This window comes from Larus michahellis, chromosome 8 (assembly GCF_964199755.1).
Source record: "Larus michahellis chromosome 8, bLarMic1.1, whole genome shotgun sequence".
Lineage (NCBI taxonomy): Eukaryota > Metazoa > Chordata > Aves > Charadriiformes > Laridae > Larus > Larus michahellis.
The window spans coordinates 12,107,789-12,127,549 of NC_133903.1; the positions used below are offsets into that span (position 1 = coordinate 12,107,789).

Genomic DNA, 19,761 nt, shown 5'->3' on the forward strand with positions numbered 1-19,761 from the left:
AAGTAGCATCTTTACAGCTTAGTAGCTTTGGCATTCTCTCAATGACCTGAAGTATTTATACATTCTTCCACTCAATATCAAATGGTTGGGGAAAGAAGTATGCAACATAATTAGATAAACCATTCCAACAGAGCTGCAGAGCCAGAGCTCAGTGACCTGATCACCTAAATGTATTTAAAAATTAAATGTATGCCCTTACAGCATATGTTTTCCTCTCCAGTAGGTACTTCCATCTTTCTAGAACTGCATTTGTTACTATTAAACTAGCATCTAATAAAGGGTCATCCTCCAGTCTGAGCTTTACAATGCATGGAGTGGAAAACGTCTTCACATCAATACAGCTTCCAGATGGGTATCAATTTTAAGACATTCATGTATATGACTTCACAGTATGAAATTAAGCTTTCATCTAGTCAAGGACTAGACTGAACTCCAGGGCTTCATATTTTTCTAAGTTAAGGCATCAGCAGTAACACTCATCTGAAGTTTTCTCCCTCATAGTGTAACATCCCATAACAGTAAGGACCTTTATGTTAGTAAAATTTGTTTTCATTTAAATGTATTAGCAACTTATGACAGCCCCAGGTCTGTAACCTGAAATAACTTGAAATGTAAAAATATTTCAAGTAATATTTTTCCATTTATGTAATCATAATCTCACATGGCAAAAGAATTCTGATGTTTTGATTGAAGTTAAGTGAAGGTACTGCCACACGCAAACTATGAAGGAAAGTGGACAGAAGATTTTCAGAACAATTTGCTATTCACTAGTTTGTATCCTGTATTTACTGCCAGGGTGAAGCGACAGGTGGAGAGCGTCAAGACCTCACTTTACACGTGTGTAAGAATGTTTACATGGTATGTAAGAATAGAGACCCAAAATAACCGCAGAGCCGTTAACTTCAAACTCTGTTACATTTCGTTACAACAGTTTCTTCCAGTCAATCCCCTTTACAAGGCAGATTCTGTGATCAAAGATCAAAAACTTACAGTTTTACTATTTCCATTCAAAAAAAAAAAAAAGGGGGGGGGGAACTTTTAGATCATTTGATTGTTAAGTGGCTAATAACCTAAACACAGCTGATGCCCCATGCTTTCGATATACAGTAATTGATCTTTACACTTCCTCCTCCAGAAAATTTGTCAGAATGGCAGTAAATTTACAATGAAATAAGCTACTTACAGTCTGGTCCTTCCAAATTGAGATACGGTATGTCCATTACTCTCATAAGAAATAGCCTGAAGCAAAATGGAAAAGCACCATTAGCAAATTTCTGCCGAAAGACCTTTTAATAAGCTTTCCTTTTTATAGTTTTTTAGATGTTGCTTCTGAAGAAGCAGAATTAACCATCCCAATCATATTTTAGGCTATATTAAAACAAACAGACCCTCTAATTAAGTCCAATCCATTGTCTGACAATCCAGATTCAAAAAGTTACTTGGCATCATGCTAGTAATTTTACTTATTCAACAAAAAAAGATCAAATTGTTTAGAGGCTACAGACAGATCACGTGGTCAGACGTCTATTCCTCAATATACAACAATGTCCTAGGAACTTTGAGGTGTTTTGAGACAGCCAGTTGGAAGACAACTGTTTCTGTGGCAAGTCAAGTAAAATAAGGAGAGCAAGGCTGTGATCACACCACTTCACAGCAATGCATAAGTAGTCTCAAGTAGTCAACATTCTTCCTCTGCACTGAGTTAGGATGAAAGTTTTCACAGCTGCGTGATGAACTGTGGAGAGAAACTGATGCAGCTGAAAAAAGAAAAGGCATCTTTTTAAACCCAGATCAGTTTACCAATCCAGCTCAGTAACCAGTACAGCCGCATGTGGCTGAAAGCACAAGGACAGCAATTGTTTACTCCTACATTGTGACTGAAGTTACCGGTCAAAGTGCAAAAGAGTACATTGATGTTCTTTTGCAATAATTCTGCAAAAAAAATTAAATTAATACAGAAAAGCCAAGGGAGAAATTAACTGATTTGCAATACATGCCAGAGAACCTAGCTCCCTGGCGGGACATTTTCCACAAACATAGCACAAAACCAAGCTCTGTGCACATACGTCACATTTTGGTTTCTGATATCCCTTTGTATGAACAAAAATAATTCTAAGATAATTTATATTTCTACAGCCCATCATGCTATTCAGCTCAATAAAACATAATGGTTTAATTTCTCTACACCTCTTTCACCCCCTGTATACAGCTACATCAAAAGAAAAAAAACAACATTCAAACGATCCAAGGAGATCCAAAATGAAATTGTCATTAAAAGTTTGGGAGGGGCTTGCAGGTGGGGGAAGAGAGGTATGGAAGAAGAGTTGTTGCTCTAAACAAAACAAGTCAAAAAATTTCAAATCAACTCCAAAGCATATAACACAATACAGCATTCAAATTATACACGTAAGAATTTAGACATTACGATATAAAAAGTCCTATCACCTCAACTCCTAAGTGTTCATCAGGGATTACTCACAGCACATTGTTCACATGATTTTTTCAAAGATGTTGTATATACAACGAAGCATAAAGATTACAGAAATGCACCTCTGGAATTCTTGGCTTATTGAGTTGTTTATCATATAACTTACTGCATTATGCCTAAAAGAGCCAAACAACCCTAAGGCAAAGTCTGTTTTTAATCAGTTCCACTCCTACGAGAAGTTGAAACTAAAGATTTTACCTATGTTCATCATTAACCTATATGAACATTAACTTATATGCTGGCCACCATTCTTGAATGGCAAGCCAGGAAGTTCCATAACTTTGCTGACATAATGAAAGAAGTCAAAATAACTACTGAAAAAAGTATTACTGTCCTTTGAAGGCTGGGTTTGTAAAAATCAAAGCTTGATTTTTCAGTTTTAAGATTATTCCCACTGTTCACATTAGTGACAAGTTGATTCAAACAAAAAACATTTCCAAAATCCTATCTTGAAATTAAGACTTTATAAGCAAACCAAAGAATCATAAAGTGGTCTGCTTTAAAGAACGTTTCTAAGACTATCTTGACAATAGTTCAAACTGAGAACGCTGCTTCTAAATAATGGCCTTACGATAAACTACTCTGTTCAGCTCCTTTCAGGAAAAACTTTTGTGACAGATAGTATAACTTTCATTTGTTTAGCTTACTGTTTGCATGTTGTAGTTTGTGTTTTGCTTGAAGAACATGACTACAGCACAAAGGAAAAGGTTTCCTTGTTCTGACTGCTGCCCACAGGATCAGGTAGAACTTCTGGAGGAAGGAGGAAGATAGTTTTTTTTCTCCCCAGGAGGAAGAGATGATGCTCAGCTAGGGAAAGCTTCTAGACCACAAACTAGAGAAAACTAGCTGTAGCAGGAAACTAGCTGGCAGCCCAGAGCATACCTGCAAAAAAGCCCCAGAAGCAACATACTTACTAGGGACCTTAAGATAACTAGGTAAATTGCACATGCCCTGGATGCTACTTAGGTGCTAAACAGACCAAGTGCTGGAAATAGCAATCTGGTCTGCAAGGACAGAGCAAAAGACTTGTTCGTTTAAATACCCAACAGCTCCAACTTCTGACATGTAATTAAATCTTTTTTTCTTTTTTTTTTTTTAAATAACTAAATAAATGGGATTGTCTTATTCTGATTTGTTATTTTTGTATTATAGTGAAAAAACAAAAAAGCTTTAAAAACACGAGCCTTGGCCTGCTCACTATAAGCAAAAAGTGAGACAATCATCTCCAAGCTCTGACTGAGGTAAGGTGGCAGATGTTAGAATATGGCAAAGCTTCTAAGATCACGTGAAAGTAAGACAAGACAAGTCTTCCAAGTTTCCATGATTTAAAAATAATATATAACTTTTCTGAAATGAGAAGCTACAAGTTCTGAATAATAACAGAATGGATAAACTTCCTTTTTTTTTTTCTTATAAAGAGTAATTTTCAGTTCTTGCTTAAAAAAAAAAAAATCACGCTGTTGTTCTCCTTACAATTTAACGGTAACTTTCCCTTTTGTTATAGTCAGGCAGTGTTAACTCTGAAGCCAGAGTAGACGTGGGAGGTTTCCTCTCAAAATGCCCATTAGAGGAATGTCACATTTGAAGTATACAACTTAATTAACTTGAAAAAGCTTACGTTTAACCTATTATTGTTACAGTTTTAGAAGTTTCAGTTTGTACGTGTTGCAGATACGCATCTCTAGAAAGAACTGAAAGCATTTTGGTTAATGATTGAAAAAATAACCCTCTCAATTGGCATCTACTAGTTGGCACGTGTGTGCACTGGTGTTACAGAAAACAACCCTGTGATAAATCCTATCTTAAAATGAAGTTATGATGATCAATTCTATCATCACCTTCATGTTCAAATCAAGCAGTCACTGCAGGTCTGTGTTCAATCTAAGGGACGTACACAAAATTTATAACGTCTGCTGGAATATATGGAGTTACTGCCTCACATGTCTCAGTGTCACGAGAATCTCCTAACTGCTGTCACTATAGTCATTTGGTTTCCAGACACCAATGAAAGCTGAAAACCATTGATCACAATTATTCCCTCATTTCTGTGGGCATATGAAGCTAAAATAATTACTTTTACTAACTCCTATACGATAGGATTTGAAAGGATGGAATTTGTCCTGAATTTAAACAAACAGACAGACTAAAGCACTGGGTGATTTTTAATTTCCCTTTACGTGTCAGGTTATACTAGCTTTAGAAGCTTCGTAAGGTAAAAATGTACAGATTGAATATGAAAAGAATCAAATCCATGCATAAGTACTTGATTTTTTAAGTCTTACTTCAATTTGTTCAAGTAATTTGCACGACGATCCAATTCAAAAGCAAAATACCGATCATAGCATCATCCCATAAACTACTAATCATATGTATTTATTATGCCTTCTTAAAAATGGGTTACCTAATAATGTTAATACAATAGCTTTGTGTTGATATTACAGTAGGGATAGCTTAGTTTTTCCAGACTGTTTAGCATACTCAGTTTTAACTATCACAAGTTCATGAATACCCTACAAGAAAAAACAGCTAACCAGTTTTTCTTCAGTTCCACTACTCCCAAAGCTTACTCCAGAAATAATTTTCTAAATTGTAAACATATTCTCAACACTGGCATGGACAAGACCATTAAAGCAGTCCAAATTCTCTTCTAAGTGTCTTCTACGGGTTAACAGAAAGTAAACCATTACCTTCAAAAGAAAAGGTATCTACTTTACAAATCCTGGCTTCTGCAGCATTACTGGTGTGAACTAGAAAGCCAATCAAAATTCAAGTGTAAAGAAAAACGCAGTTAGCCATTGATTCTGAGGTTCAAGATAAATACTCTAAGGGTAGTGTTGTATTTCCATACTTTAACAGGGCTTTTAATAGCTACTTACTTGTTAAAAAAAGGTTCAATGAGTTCTGATCTAGCAGACACATGGTTTTTCGGAGGACTGAGGAATGAACCTGACGAATGAAGAAGAAATTCAGTATGTAATAAGCAGCTACACATAGCCCTAAGGAGGTTTGAAAAACACTACATAGATACCCAGGAAATTAGCCATGGAGATGAAGCACAGTCCAGTAATGTAGGCATCATATCCTGCTTCATGAAGTTGTTCAGAAGCTGTATCATAACTTGGAAACCCTTCTGCACTTTCTGAGGAGAAAAAACAACTTATAAACATGTTATCACAGAAGTTAAAGGCAGCCCTGTATGTTTACCCACACACTCATTTTGTCAGAGTAAACATTATTTGGGTAAGTTTATATGACTTTCAGAAGTTCTGAAAAAAGCAGTTCTGTTTTGTATTTTTAAAGAAGAATAAGCTCCTACAATAGAAACTCTTTCCTATTAAAAAACTGTTAATTCACAGACCTACTTAGCCAAAATGGAGTATTAATTCTAACACAATGACAGCAGGATTCCCCACACAGCATTTTTTTTCTTGACTGTCTTTCATTTAAAAGAACAGACATTCAGACTAATTGAAAACTCTATTAACCTGTTTGCTAACCATCTGATCGACCTATGGTCAGATTTTTCAAGGTATTTAAATGATGAAGATGGAACTAAGTGATTAAAGGACGTCTTTATTGACAACTTTATTGACAATCATGCTTGGTGTTTACGTGAAGACCTTGAGAAGTATCCCTTGAATCACCTCTGAAAATGGGACCCTTAACAGGCACTGCTCTGAGAGAAGTGTCCAAAAGTGCCTAAATCTCTGTAACAGAGAAATAAGTGCACATCACACTTTTTTCTTTATCATTTAATTTTTTCTCACTCCCAGCATCAAAGTTGTTTAACCTCTGTAGCCAGCTTCTCAACCTCTAGAAAGCTGGCTCATTTTCCTCTAGAAGCTATACTGAGAATAGGACTGGAAGAACAAAGTTAACTGTTTAAAAAGCCAGAATCACGACCCTTACATTAAGGTCCAGATTGAAAAGTTAATTCTGTAATTCCATTTAATTTATTGCATTCTACCATAGCAAAAGAAGATAAAACAGTGATGAAACATAACCAGGATTTAAAACTGTGATAAAAAACCCACTAGGATAACTTGTACAATGGAAATTTGTAAGCATATATACTTGTTGTATTTTGTAAAAAGAAACCTGAATCGAAATTTTATATATAAAGGTAGAGTAGCAAAACATCAGGCCTTGTTTTCAGATGAGCCCTTATATCATTTATTTAAAAAATAAAGCTGTCTGAGATTCAGACAACATTAAGCTATACTGGCTGAGCTGGAAAGGACATTTCCTAGTGCTTATTTTTTTAATATACATCCAAAAGAAAACATAAGTGAACAGTTAACAAAAGTATTCTAGTATTTTTAAATATGCTTTGCTTTGAATGTTCTGAACCACATTAATAATCTCTGATTAAACATTAACACTTCTGAATCAGTTAACCATTTCGGTCATACTTTGCTCAAGAAAAAAAAATTGGTAAAATTATTGTTTTATATTGCATCAGCAAAAATAGTACCTGACAGCTGCCAAATTGTCTTACATCCTGAGAAGAAGCTACAGAGGATACACCTCTAAGAGGTCTGCATGCAATTAATGTTCACTCCCTATGCACGGTATTACTCAGGTCTAGGCACCAATGAGCTCCTGCTCATTGTCTAAGGAGATTATAGATTATCCATCTTATTATCTCTCCTGTTACTACATATTAAGTGCATCTGCTCTGCACATTCAGCAATATAAAAAAGTATCACTCATCTTGGTTTGACTAAGCATTGAGACTTACCCTTCCAACATACTCCACTGTTCAGTATTGCCCTCCCTTTTCTAAATCAGCAGCTTAAGAAAAATTCCAGAACCTTGAGATAAACTTGCCCTTTGATTAACTATCTTTTCGTTGACCTCAAAGCAGAGAAAGCTCTCAAGGAACTTTAATAATTTCTAGAACACACATGTCTAGTCACTACTGCACAAGTTTTCTTGGTTTGGTTTGTTCAAGTGCCTATTAGAGCACTCTGGCTTTGATCTGAACATTAATAACCAAGTGAAACAGTTTTAAAACAATTTCAAGTTACTCATCAAGAATCAACCTAAAAAATAAAATGCCATCATTAGAAGATGAGGAAACTGCTGTTCACTGAATACATCCATTCCTCTTATCTCAAATAAAGTGGGAGGATTCCTACTGACTTCCACTAATAGTTCTAAATAGAACTATTATTTATACATAGAAATATGTATGTTGCCCATGTTTAAAGTCCCTTTCATCAAAACACTAAGTATGAATAGAGGAATTTACATTTCAGACCAAGAACAAAAATAATCAAAACACCTTCTTTCCTCTGAAAGAGGAAAACATTTCAGAAATAAGACCATTTTAATATATCCTCACCAACTTTAGGAGGGCTGAATGGAACCTCTTTTAAACGCTTTTCCAGTTCTGCAAGGGATGTATTATTAATGATCTCCTGCAAGAAAAGATATCATTAACTGCCAATGCCAAGCACATTTTCCCTGGAAACTGAAATCAAATAGGATAAAATGTGTATTTACTGCTGCCACCCTGTGTTCTCAAGGATTTATATATAGCCTCATTTCAAACTAATACACCAGACAAGTTTTGAAAAGTTAACTTGCCTCACCTACAACACAATATCTATGAGTCACAAGTATTTATTAATACTTTTCAGAATTCTTGATGATGAATTATGCCAAAGTACTATTCCTATTTGAATCTGGTTCCACGCATGGTACACATGGCAGGGAAAAAGGCAGCACAAGCAGCAAGGCAAAATATCCTAAATATTGGTCCTAAAGGTGGAAGGCATTCAAGGTAAGTATTGAAGTGTGCTTGCTGACCGGACGTTCTTGAATAGTTTTGTAAGTGTAAATACTGCTGATTTAAAGAAATACAAAGACACTGAAAGAAGGCTGACAATCAGAAAGCTGCTCCTACATTTCAGCTTAGCTGAGTTGCTTTACTGAATCTATATATGCATATATAAGATGTCACAAAAAGATATACAGATTGCATTTGAGCAGAAGCTCAAATGATGCATTATACTGGCATCCCAAAGCACCATTTGATAACAATAGCCTAAAACCCAAGCATCTACTCTAAAAATTACAAATATCAACATAACCGTACCAAACATAGAACTCCTGTGGGATTATTAGTTTTCAGAACACAAAAGCCTCTATTCTTACTACAATCTTATGGAAGACAAACCTGAAAATATTTAAGTACATTTTAATGAGATTTTCTGTTATGCAATGCTCTCAGGTCAGAGAGGTATGCAGAAAGTACATGCTGCTTCACCAGCATATTTTTTAATTAATTCTGTCCAAAGGCATACAGGAAAGCAAGAGAGTATGATCACTTATCTCAACACTTGCTTGGAAGAATAAAACTCATGGTGCAAGAGGGTTTAAGAGAAACCTGAAATTTGTTTCTCCTGCTGACCACCCACTGAACGGCAAGTCACAAAAGAACATAGTGATGATGTTCAAGCACCTTTTTCTAGACAAATCTAAGTCCACATTCACAATATTCTAAAGCTTTGAGTATACAAGCAGCTTCCAAGTCTTATTTGTTCATGAAAAACACTTTTTTTTTCCCCTCCTGAGGGGATACGCAATTTTGTGCTAATTTACAAGACAAAAAAAATCTGCAAATCACAATTTAAGTAGCAAAAACTGTACACGTTTTGGAATTCAAAGCTGCAAACACTTAAAGCTTAGAACTGCAACAGACACAAAAGTCACTTGTACAAAAGTAAACATTTGTATTCTAAAAATGTGTATGTTTAAATAAGGGGTTAAGAAAAATCATTCTTTTACAAAAAAGGAGCATCACAGAAAACAGTTAGACATTTTTCTCTTAAAAAATTAATTTTTTTCAATACACACTTAAAGCAAACTTTTATCTTCAAATCATTCTATACTGTTATATTAATTTACCTTAAAAGGTTGTGTGCTTGCCATCAGTTTAGTATCCAATAGCCTAGAAACAGAGTAAGAGCTAAATAAGTTGAAATGGAAGAATGTCCGTTTTGCCTAACCCTCAAAAATGTTTAGGTGATTAGCTGGGAAACACCAGCTTCACCCTAGTGAAAGATTACTCTCAGATCTTAGAGCAGCCAAAACTCCTTGGCTTTGTTCAGCATGAAAAAGGACAGCAACTAAGCAATTACAAGAAACGCAAACAATAAGTAGCAAATAAATCTTATTCCAAACGTAGTGCAGATTCAAAATATCAAACATCAGGCCAAAAACAAAGGGGTAGCAAAGCTGCATCTTTTGCCAAGAAGTAGAACAATAGCATTGCTCTTCTGAGAGAGATGCTACAGAATACTTTAAAAACTGTATTTATCTAACTTGTTCCCAATTTTATTTCCAGTAACAACTAGGTTACAGGGCTAGGACAAACAATATCAGCTTGCTAAAACAATACTAAAACAGTTGAAAGTTTGAATTAAGAACTTACCGAGGAAAGACACATGATGTTACTTCCTTGAACTCACTTAGGTCCTAATTTAACATTAAACCAGAAGACAAAATCCAAATAAGTTAACTGTTTGTCAGTCTCAGGATGACAGATAGGGATGATAGATAGCAGTAGCTACAATTACCCAATCAGCTTCTAAAACTGAAATACACTGACTGACTTCTCACCACCTATGGTAATGGAGCATTACCATAAATATCACCTGCAATTACATAGAACTACAGACTAATTATTTCTGATTTGTCTGTGATTCTTAAGAGAAATATTCTATCACCTCCAATACCCTATCCTATTATATAACCTACACTACCTCTAATTCCAGCTGTGTTAACACTTCCACTTACACGTTCCCAGCATTTAATATGTCAATGGAATATAAGCAGTCACTCCAGGTGGACAGTTGACTGCCTACTGGTTTAGACCTTCCAGGTGCCAAAAGTACAGGAACAACTGAAACTGCTTATGCTCTAACACCATCCGAACAGGTCCCAAACTTCTTTCTCCGTTCTCATAATCAAGTCTTTCCCATAACACCCACAAGCCCTTGAGGATTGCAAGTAATATAACCATCATGTGGGCCACACTTCCAATGGGACCTTTGGCTTCTTCAGCTAATGTCCTCACTGCCAATACATTGCTTAATTTAAATTAATTGCTAGACTATTGCAGTCATGAACTCTTTTGTGTTAGGAAACATGAAAGTATGCTCCCTCCAATTATTCAGACATTCCACCTCTTCACCCCGATGAACATCAACCCTGCTACGAGATTTCCTATCATTCTATTAATTGGACTGTATTATATGAAAACATGTATTCGCGCTTTGTAAACTACAGGGGGAAAAATGCCACACAATAACGCTGAAGCTGCAAACCAGTATCTTAAAAAGTCTGTCAGTTAAATTTACCTGCCGTTATCCAAGCAGTTTCTAAAGGACTAATGGATATGAGCAGAAACCACAATTCAATTTGAATGTTTAATGTGAACATTTTAAAAACATAAAGGAGAAGAATTCAATCCAACTAAGCTTTCTACATGAAGATTTAAGAAAATAAGGCAGTAGCCTAGAAGTAACAAGTGTTCTTTTCAAAATACTTTTCTGCTGTTCTTAGTCGGCTGTCATATGCTTCCATTCCATGGAGATTAGACTAAAGACAAACACATTAGGGCATTTATTTCATCATCTGAACACTCAGAGGATTACTTACATCAGGTAGGGGACAACAGAACTGGTGTATGGTATGCATAACATCCAGTAGCATATTGTGCCCAATAACAAGCTTGCCCTGTGAAAAGAACATTAAATGTTAGTTACATTTCCAATCATGGACACAACAATGGCAATATGTGAAAAGCACCTATCCCAGATACTAGCCGAGGGCATCTGGGAACAAATACAAATCAAACCTCCACATTTGCTCTCTGCCTGCCCCACAAACTCCTCCATTCTCTCAGAGCAGCTACTTCTTTCTCCTCTACTCCCAAACACTTATCATAGCCTTCAGCATGCTTGAAACGTTGAGAAGATGCACTAGAACAGCTACTTACAACTTGGTTTCCAAGTATAATCTATTTAAGATTGAAGTCAAGTTATGTCTCAGTCCACTACCTTTTAATTTACAATTTGTACAACAACCGACAAGATATTCTTTCTGGCTGTAATATACAATCATTATCAGGGGCATGATCTGGTTCTCACAGTACAGAACCTTTCACACCAGATGTTGTACAAGCAAGTTCCTTCTTGAAAAAGTATAAAAAAATTTTTAAATGTTAGCTTTGATTAATTTGACATGACAACCTTTTCTGCTTCCCTGCATCCTCCATTTGCTAGAGAAAACAATACGCGTAGGTATCTTTTTTCTGCACAGCAGGCTGTAACAACTACATGAAAATAAATGGGCTGAAGAGGACAGATGTAAAACTATAGCCTATTTTAACTATGTAAGTAGAAGAGAACCAGATGACCTTCTCTGATTAAGCCTTTAACTGCTGGGGGGAAAAAGAAAAAAAGGGCCAAAACAACAATCTTTTCATGACAGAGAAGAAAAAGCCCTCAAAGCTTAGTTACTTACGAGAATCTTGTTAAAAGCCCTAAGAAATTGGTATTGTTGACTCAGATAATGAGGTTGTTCATGCCATTAGTTTAAGAGCTTACTTAACCTACCATACTCAACCACTGTAAAACATGAAAGAACACGAATTTCAACAAAAAAAAAAAAAAAAGGGAAAAGCCACTTTAACTTGTATTTCATCTCATCTTCCAAAATGTAACAGCAAAAGAACTTCTTTGAATTATATTTTTTTTTTCTTACAACAAAAGGTACATTAAAAATCATGTTAACTTACAGAATTAGTGATGGCATGAACGACTCTGGAAAATCCTACTGCATCATTCAATTCTTCCTATAAGCAAAGATTCTGACATTAGTGAAACATAAATACAAATACTGTCAAAACTGTACCTGCCAACTGGCAGACACACCAGTTTGGCTCCAACTGTTTCTCAGACATAACCAAGAACAGACCACAGAGGAAATGTCAGTATTTGGAATATACATGAGGTCAAAGCAGGATGCTGCTGACAGAATTCTAGTTTTATATGTAGCTCTAGTTCACTGTAAAGTAGGACAAGTCACAAGCTATTGTGGTGGGTTGACCGTGGCCAGAAGCCAAAGATCCACTCTGCCTTTTGCTCACTCCTCTTTCCCAGGGGACAGGGAGGACAACAAAAAAGAAACAAAAAAAAAAAAACAAAAAACAAAAAAAGAGAGAGAAAAAAGAAATTCAAAGGAATGCAAAATGTGAAAGAGAGAGAGAGAGAATAACCCTTGACACTGTGCAAGCGCTGTTCAGTGGTAGCGAAAACACTTGTATGGTATCAACACTGGTTTAGCCACAAATGCAAAACACAGCAACATACGGGCTGCTCTGAGAAAGTTAACTTCACCCCAACCAGATCAATACAGCTGTAGTCAGCTCACTGTCAATACAATATCTTCAATAGTGCTCAACAGCTATTAGACTGCAAACAGCTCAAGAAGATGTTGGAATTAAGCTACGTATCTTCAGCCATATTTTTTACATACATTGTTCTAAGATGCAACAGGTTGACCAGATTGTTATTTCTATTAAATCAGATTGTATTTTTATGCTAACATTGAAATTGGGGAAGAAACATTCTTCACTATTTATATAAACAAAAATAAGAAATATCATACAACTACAATAGTATACCACGTGAGCTGTACATTTTAACATGACTCAGATTGGTTTGGGGGGGTGGGATCTGACTACAGCATATACTTTAGTTTCCCTTAAGGAATTTTTTTGTAACAGATTTTTCTTTTTCAGGTCTAGGGAAGTTAAGTTCTGCCTTGCATTATTTGTCTTTGTTCAACCAGAAGTGAAATTCAATAAAAACATCCACTGTTATTTTAATTCAGCTCTGAATGCCACTAGTCAGAGTAATACACCTATAAAGACTGCTTCAGAAAAATCTACTGTAGTTGTAAATTCTCCCTAACTTGCCTTTTGGAAAAAGAGATGTCACATTAGTTGAAGTCTCCATTAGATATTTCTTTCCCTCTTAAGAGGCATTCTGCATGCAAGTATTATTTGCTCCACCCAAATGGACTTCATCTTGAAATATGTAAGCACAAATCACAAGAACATGATCAAGAATTCCCACAATTCAAGTCTTACGACTTCTTGAAACTTATGCAGACTCAGTAAGCAAAAATACCAAGTCTCATAACCTGAGATTGTCTGAATATACCAGACATGACCTTCCAGCCAAATTCTTACTACAGTACTCACGCGCAGCATGTTTCTATCAAGAAAAGTCAGATGACATATTAATTGTACAAGACATTTTAGCTCAGACAACTAAGAGCAAGTGAGTTTTGTAACACAGTACTAATCCAAGGACAGATTGTGAATCCAAATAATGTGAAAACTTGCTCGAGAACTTCTGCAAGACTTTTTACAATTAATATTGTTACATGGTACTAATAAACGCAATCAACTGATGTTTCCTATTACTAGACCACACTTCTCTGATACAGCAGATTCACATAAGGAGGAATTCACTTCTCCAGAATATTGGTTCAGTATTCTACAACTACTCATTCTTTAAAATTTTGCAGAGTGTCTTGCAACTCTTCCCGCTCTATTGCAAAGCCTAAGTTATCTGGTAGAATTTGGAGGATCGATTTCAGACAACAGCCACAGTCAAACAAAAGGAAAATAGTACCAAACCCTATCACACAATTTTGCATAAGTGACTGAAGTCATAGATTCTCCCCTTCCCTGTTTCACAGAAACTAATGAAATGGAACTTGTTTACCTGTTCTTTTGCTTGTTTCTGCTGTTCTCTTCTTTTTCGTTCTTCTTCATTTACCTTACTAATAACAATATATCTCTCCTTCTAAAGTAAAAAATGAGGAATGAGTCTGAGAAGTTCATATTTAAGACCACTGCAAGTTTCTGTAAATTTACATTGGAAAGAAAATTAAGTCATACCTCAGAAGCAGTTACTTGGCAACATGACTGTTTCTATTGTAAGCACCACTTTATCACCTAATCCCAAAAGCCTACCGTAGAAAGCTGTATTAGATTCATCCACCAAACCTAACTTTTACTAAATCCACTTTTTACGTCTGAGGAAAGGTTATCGGCAGTTCCTTGTAAATACTGGATTTCAAGTATCTTTCCATGCAGAGATTTGTGCTGGGAAATGAGGGTACAGCATGTGAGGCCACTATTTTTCCTCTAAGATCAAGATCTACTTTTCACCAATATTGAACATCAGATCCACTCTATTTTAAAATACCCTTTAGAATCCTTTTGAAAAAAAAAATAATATTAAGCCACGCAAAGACATGCTTAAATTTGATATGTTGGTCACATGTTTATGGCTTAATGTTTAGAAACTTGTTCATTGTATTCCATTTAAAATGTTCCACATTTTGCATAACAAAACTCAAGTCAGATCTAAAAGTTAGGAGAGTTGGTAAAATTGAGAAATACAATTTCCTTTAAATAGAACAAAAGTCACAGGCAATAGGTACCTTATCCGACTCCAGAGTTTCAACATGGATACCTTTTGGATACCTACATCAAAACAAAAGAAAGGTTAATAGAAGTAGTTATTAATTTGGCATTTAGCATATTGAAACCACAACAGTGATTCAGTAATTTTGTGTTTCATTATTACAGTAAGTCTTAAGTGCAAAAGAACTATTAAAAGTTCCTTCTTAATTTAAAATAATGGAAAATTTGAAGCAATAGGCTAGTTAAATTGTCCTCCTTATACTACCTAACAGTAACTAGCACTAAAATGTGCTTTCTTATGCAATTTTCCATCCTATTGCTGTGGAACCTATAGCTTCTTATTTAAGTACTATTAAGTAAACATCATCTAGATATTTCATCAGAATCTAGAATCTCTGCTTTCAAGAAATCCAAAACACTGGTGAGAAAGCGCTCTCTCACTTGCAGCCACAAGACAGCTTCTTTGGTGACTGCATGCCTTTAATATGTCACTTACAGAATTTCCTGCTAACAGTAAGCTCTGATAGGAAATATTAATACAAATGTCGTTACCTCTGCTACAGGGTTGCATCACTCCACCACAATCACATTTAATTACCAAAGTACTACCATACATAGAGCATCCAACCAATGGCAAGGTCAGAGAATATTGTCTTTCGCTGCTTAACAAGTAGACATTACTCTGACCTTCCCATTATAATAAACCAACCACAACTATGTAACCACTGCAAAACCAGCACATTTTCTTCGTCCTCTGGCTACTACTAAAACTAGTACTAGAGAACACATACTAGAGTATTATTGTGTCCTCACCACCCTGACTTCTCAGAGAATTTTGAGCCTAAACCTCACTTACAAACTGTTTCATGTCACAAACACTGGATGCACCAAAACACTGTTGCACAACAGAACACTTCAGAGAAAATGACCTGTGAAGAGTTCAGGACACAAGGGCAATCAATAACCTCACTGTTTTCTGATCCATGCTAACTTTACAACTTTGCCTTCTCTCATCAATATACACAGCTGTATACACCTAAAGCAACACAGCTGAACGTTAAAAAAACCAAAATACAATTCATGAACATACTCCTCCATCCACTGAGAAAAGACACAAGAGTAAGTGTCAGACAAGCATAACATTATGTGCTACTAGAAGCTATAGATATTCTATCAACAGATTAAAAAATTCACACAAGAAAATTCTGGAAAATACACTTCTCTTTTTCAGATTAGATCTCAAGCTCACTTATTGAGATTCCATTTTATAGAGAGAAGCTTTATTTTATCCACTTCCAGTCTGAGTAACAGAGTGCCAGATACTGTTGCAACACTGAATTAGCTAAACATACAAAAAACTATTTCCACTGTGTTTTCCACATTTTTCTAGTGCAGTCAGAACAATTAAAACTTCATCTCTACAGCTTTACAGTTTCTCCTAAGGCCTGAACAGATATATTTGGACAAAGGTGAGGGATAAAGTAAGCCAAGAATGGAAAAGAGAATTACTCCTAGAATTAGGATTTTTAAGTCATCAGAAATGCTTGTACTTGGCATCTAACACAAAACCATAAACATACCAGTACACACTACAGTAGTAGTTTTTCAAGTAAAACCCCAATCTGTATAAGCACATGCACTTCCTGTTCACTAAAAACCCGTCAAGTTGCATTTGTTACATATTTCTAGGCTGTGCTGTTCTATTCACAGATTTTAGATAGGAATGATAAAATTTATATGAAGCTTTAAAATATTCAAATGAAACATCACAAACCAGTTTAATGCAGTTTATCTTCAGAACATTATAAAAGTCTTCTCTTAAAGGAAAAAAACCCTCTAAATTAATCACCTCTGAGGTTAAGTAGATCAGATCTTACCCAGATTTCTTATCAGAAATACTAAAAATATACAGTAAGGCAGTATTACCAGTAACTTACTTCCAGCTCAAGGTCTGATAAATTAATTTCCTCTGAAATCTAAAATCAAAAGACATTGTGTTACTAATACTCCACTTACAGAAGTGTTACAAAGTTCAGTTAAATGTTCAGTTAAAGCTGGCTCAATGTTCATTTGTAGAAAGATTTTTAAAGCATAAGTCACTGCTAACAGAACCTATAGGCTTGGAAGGGTTTTACTGAATTCTGATGTTCAGTTGCCGAGCTGTAAGGCATTTACACCTGGTAAATATGTACTAGGTACACCTGGTAAATGCGGTAAATATGTGGTAGTTACCCACATACTTTCTCATAAGCAAATATTCTGTAGTCATGATTACTGAATAAAGATACAGTGATGCTACCTTACCCCCAGCATCACAATGTTCTAGTATTTCTGAATTCAATTTTTAAAATTATTTTTTAAATAACCGTACTCTCCAAACATCTGGGCTCCAAAGCTAAATAGACTTTGAGAAGAAGACCCACTAAAAACGGTTTCAATACACAGTGCCAACTATGAGTAACTGATAGCTCAAGAGATTTGAGGAATTTATTTATAAAATGCATATCCAAGGCTTACAGAACACTTCAGCTACAGCAAAAGGAGGTTCACATATGCAAGACACTTCTTGGCTATACTTAAGTATGTTGTCACTACAAGCACAAGTCATGGCTCATAAAGCAGAGTATGACATCCACGTAAGTTACCACGTTTCCTCAACCTTCAGAGATCAGTCAAATGTAGATAATGCTATGGTTCACATAAGTAAAGATATTCTTCTTCCTTGTCACTCCCCTAATTCCATACAGCCAAAATAAATAATTTTTTTTAGAAGACATGTAATTTCAGAAACTGACCCTGTACATGGCTCCAGTTCCAAGCTTTCATTTTCTTCATTCTTTAATAAGTCTTCTATCTGTTCCCTGGAAGAAATAGATCATTTGCTTCTATAGCTACTGTTTTCTTTTTACAATGTTTATAGCTCTCCCCAAAAGACAAAAAAAACACTTCATAACAAAAAGATAACTATTTCACAACTACTGAACTAATAAAAATAGCTCCAACAGATGAGCATGCCACTATTCTTTATGGTTTAGTTTCAACAACATAGAGGATATTAAACAATTTTACTTACACTACTTTCTCAATGAATTTTTTCTGATCTTCAGGAATTGTCACAGGACACTTTGTGGCATTAGGAGAAGTGTATGCTAGAGATCCTGCACCATTGGCCTGAGACCGTTTTTCGTCATACTGTTCCCTTAGCTGTCTTTCTTCTTCCTGATTTAAATACGGAATTCCTAAGATGAAAAAAAAAAAAAAGAAGAGACATTTAAAAGCTCATCATAATTAGAGACAAATTAGGAATGTATGATTTAACAAAGACTTATTACTAACCAAGCATTTTCCAGTGTTACACCCCTGATGGTTCAAAACATATCCTTCCATTTCAGTCATCTGTTCTAGACCCCATTCTTTATCTGTGCCTATACAAGCTTCCTTCTAGCACACACCAGATTAGCTGGCACCATTGGCCTTTTAAGAGCTGTATGCCTCGTCTTACATAAGGCATGAGCCCGAGGACTGCAGAGCTGTAGATCACAGTCACAAAAATATTTAGTACTCCTCTTCCTTGCTGTCTGCATCACCTCAATAACAGACTGCAGCAGCACCTATTACAACACACTGATACCTTTTCTAAAATGTTACTACTGATCCGTTACACAGCTACACAACTTGTTACTCTATCCATTTAAACTCTACCCACCAAACAAATATAAACCACCAAGCACTTACCTAAATAGGAATTCTATTCTTTTGAATCTATACAATGAATTTTTGGAAAGGGAGTAACTATCAGCACAGCTGTAGATCAGATAAGAATAATTCTAAGAACTTCATTATGTGTTAAGAGAGTATCACGAATGGCTGCCTTTTTCTTTTTGGAGAAAACAAAGAAAGATGTCATCATAAGTTTTGTAGACATTGAAAGAAAGAAAAAAAAAGAACTCACCATTGCGAAAAACTTTATTAAAATCAAATCCTTGGTTTGCTAAAAAATCTATACTTGAACTCTGCAACAAAAGAAAATAAGTTTACTATTGGCAAGAATATCTGTGGCATAAAAAGATTAATCCAGTTATTTTTACACTTCTACTAAGTCCAAAGTCAAGGGCAACCAAGTTTGTGACCCTAAAGAAGCCACAGTGAGTTTAGGCTATGCTATTTTCGTTATTTCATTTCAACTTCCATAAAGTACAAGAACAATAAATACACCAAAGGCATAAAGATGAAAGAATGAGCTATGTGGAAAGAGGAAACTAAAGAAAGCAAAATGCGGTTCAGGAGAACAAATCTGAGATCAGAAAAATTCTGGCAATAGCCTGGGAAGCAGCGAAAGTGAGATATGCAGATGGAAATAAAAGATCAAACAGAAAAACCAAGGCAGCAGGAAGCCAGACAAGAAAGGGGAAAAAAAAAAAAAAAAAGAAACAAAAAGAATCATCTTGCCAGGTTTGGAATATTATCTCTGATTCCAGAAACCACATAATGTAATGTGTAACAAGATTTAAAAGCTGAAGTCGAAGGTACTCCCTTAAAGTTCATTTTTAGGCCCTGTTCTTAACTGATGCTTATTTCTTCTACGAGAAAAAAAACAAAAACAAAAAACCAGAAACTTACATCTATCTGCCTTTTAAGCTGTCAAAAGAACCAACCACTTCTCCCTCTATAATGATGCAGAGTTTTCCTGGAAATATTTTTTAAATGTTTGCTGCAGGTATACTTTAACTAAACAAAATCAAACTTGTTTTTCTAC

At 35.5% G+C, this 19,761-nt stretch overlaps 1 protein-coding gene across 6 annotated transcripts in view; it reads right to left on the reverse strand.

The window, feature by feature from the left end:
* Positions 1 to 19,761, reverse strand: part of PARN (poly(A)-specific ribonuclease) — a 60,238-nt gene that overhangs the window by 36,863 nt on the left and 3,614 nt on the right. For 5 of the 6 annotated variants that reach the window (XM_074598198.1, XM_074598196.1, XM_074598199.1 and 2 more), the window contains 14 exons: positions 18,958 to 19,018; positions 18,079 to 18,244; positions 17,801 to 17,866; positions 16,943 to 16,981; positions 15,023 to 15,065; positions 14,299 to 14,379; positions 12,300 to 12,356; positions 11,159 to 11,236; positions 9,930 to 9,973; positions 9,404 to 9,446; positions 7,836 to 7,911; positions 5,517 to 5,627; positions 5,365 to 5,434; positions 1,184 to 1,239 (listed from right to left, as the gene is read on the reverse strand). In XM_074598198.1, the coding sequence (XP_074454299.1) occupies positions 1,184 to 1,239; positions 5,365 to 5,434; positions 5,517 to 5,627; positions 7,836 to 7,911; positions 9,404 to 9,446; positions 9,930 to 9,973; positions 11,159 to 11,236; positions 12,300 to 12,356; positions 14,299 to 14,379; positions 15,023 to 15,065; positions 16,943 to 16,981; positions 17,801 to 17,866; positions 18,079 to 18,244; positions 18,958 to 19,018 (991 nt within the window). The remainder of the gene's footprint in view (positions 1 to 1,183; positions 1,240 to 5,364; positions 5,435 to 5,516; positions 5,628 to 7,835; positions 7,912 to 9,403; positions 9,447 to 9,929; positions 9,974 to 11,158; positions 11,237 to 12,299; positions 12,357 to 14,298; positions 14,380 to 15,022; positions 15,066 to 16,942; positions 16,982 to 17,800; positions 17,867 to 18,078; positions 18,245 to 18,957; positions 19,019 to 19,761) is intronic. The other variant, XM_074598197.1, reaches the window with a different exon arrangement.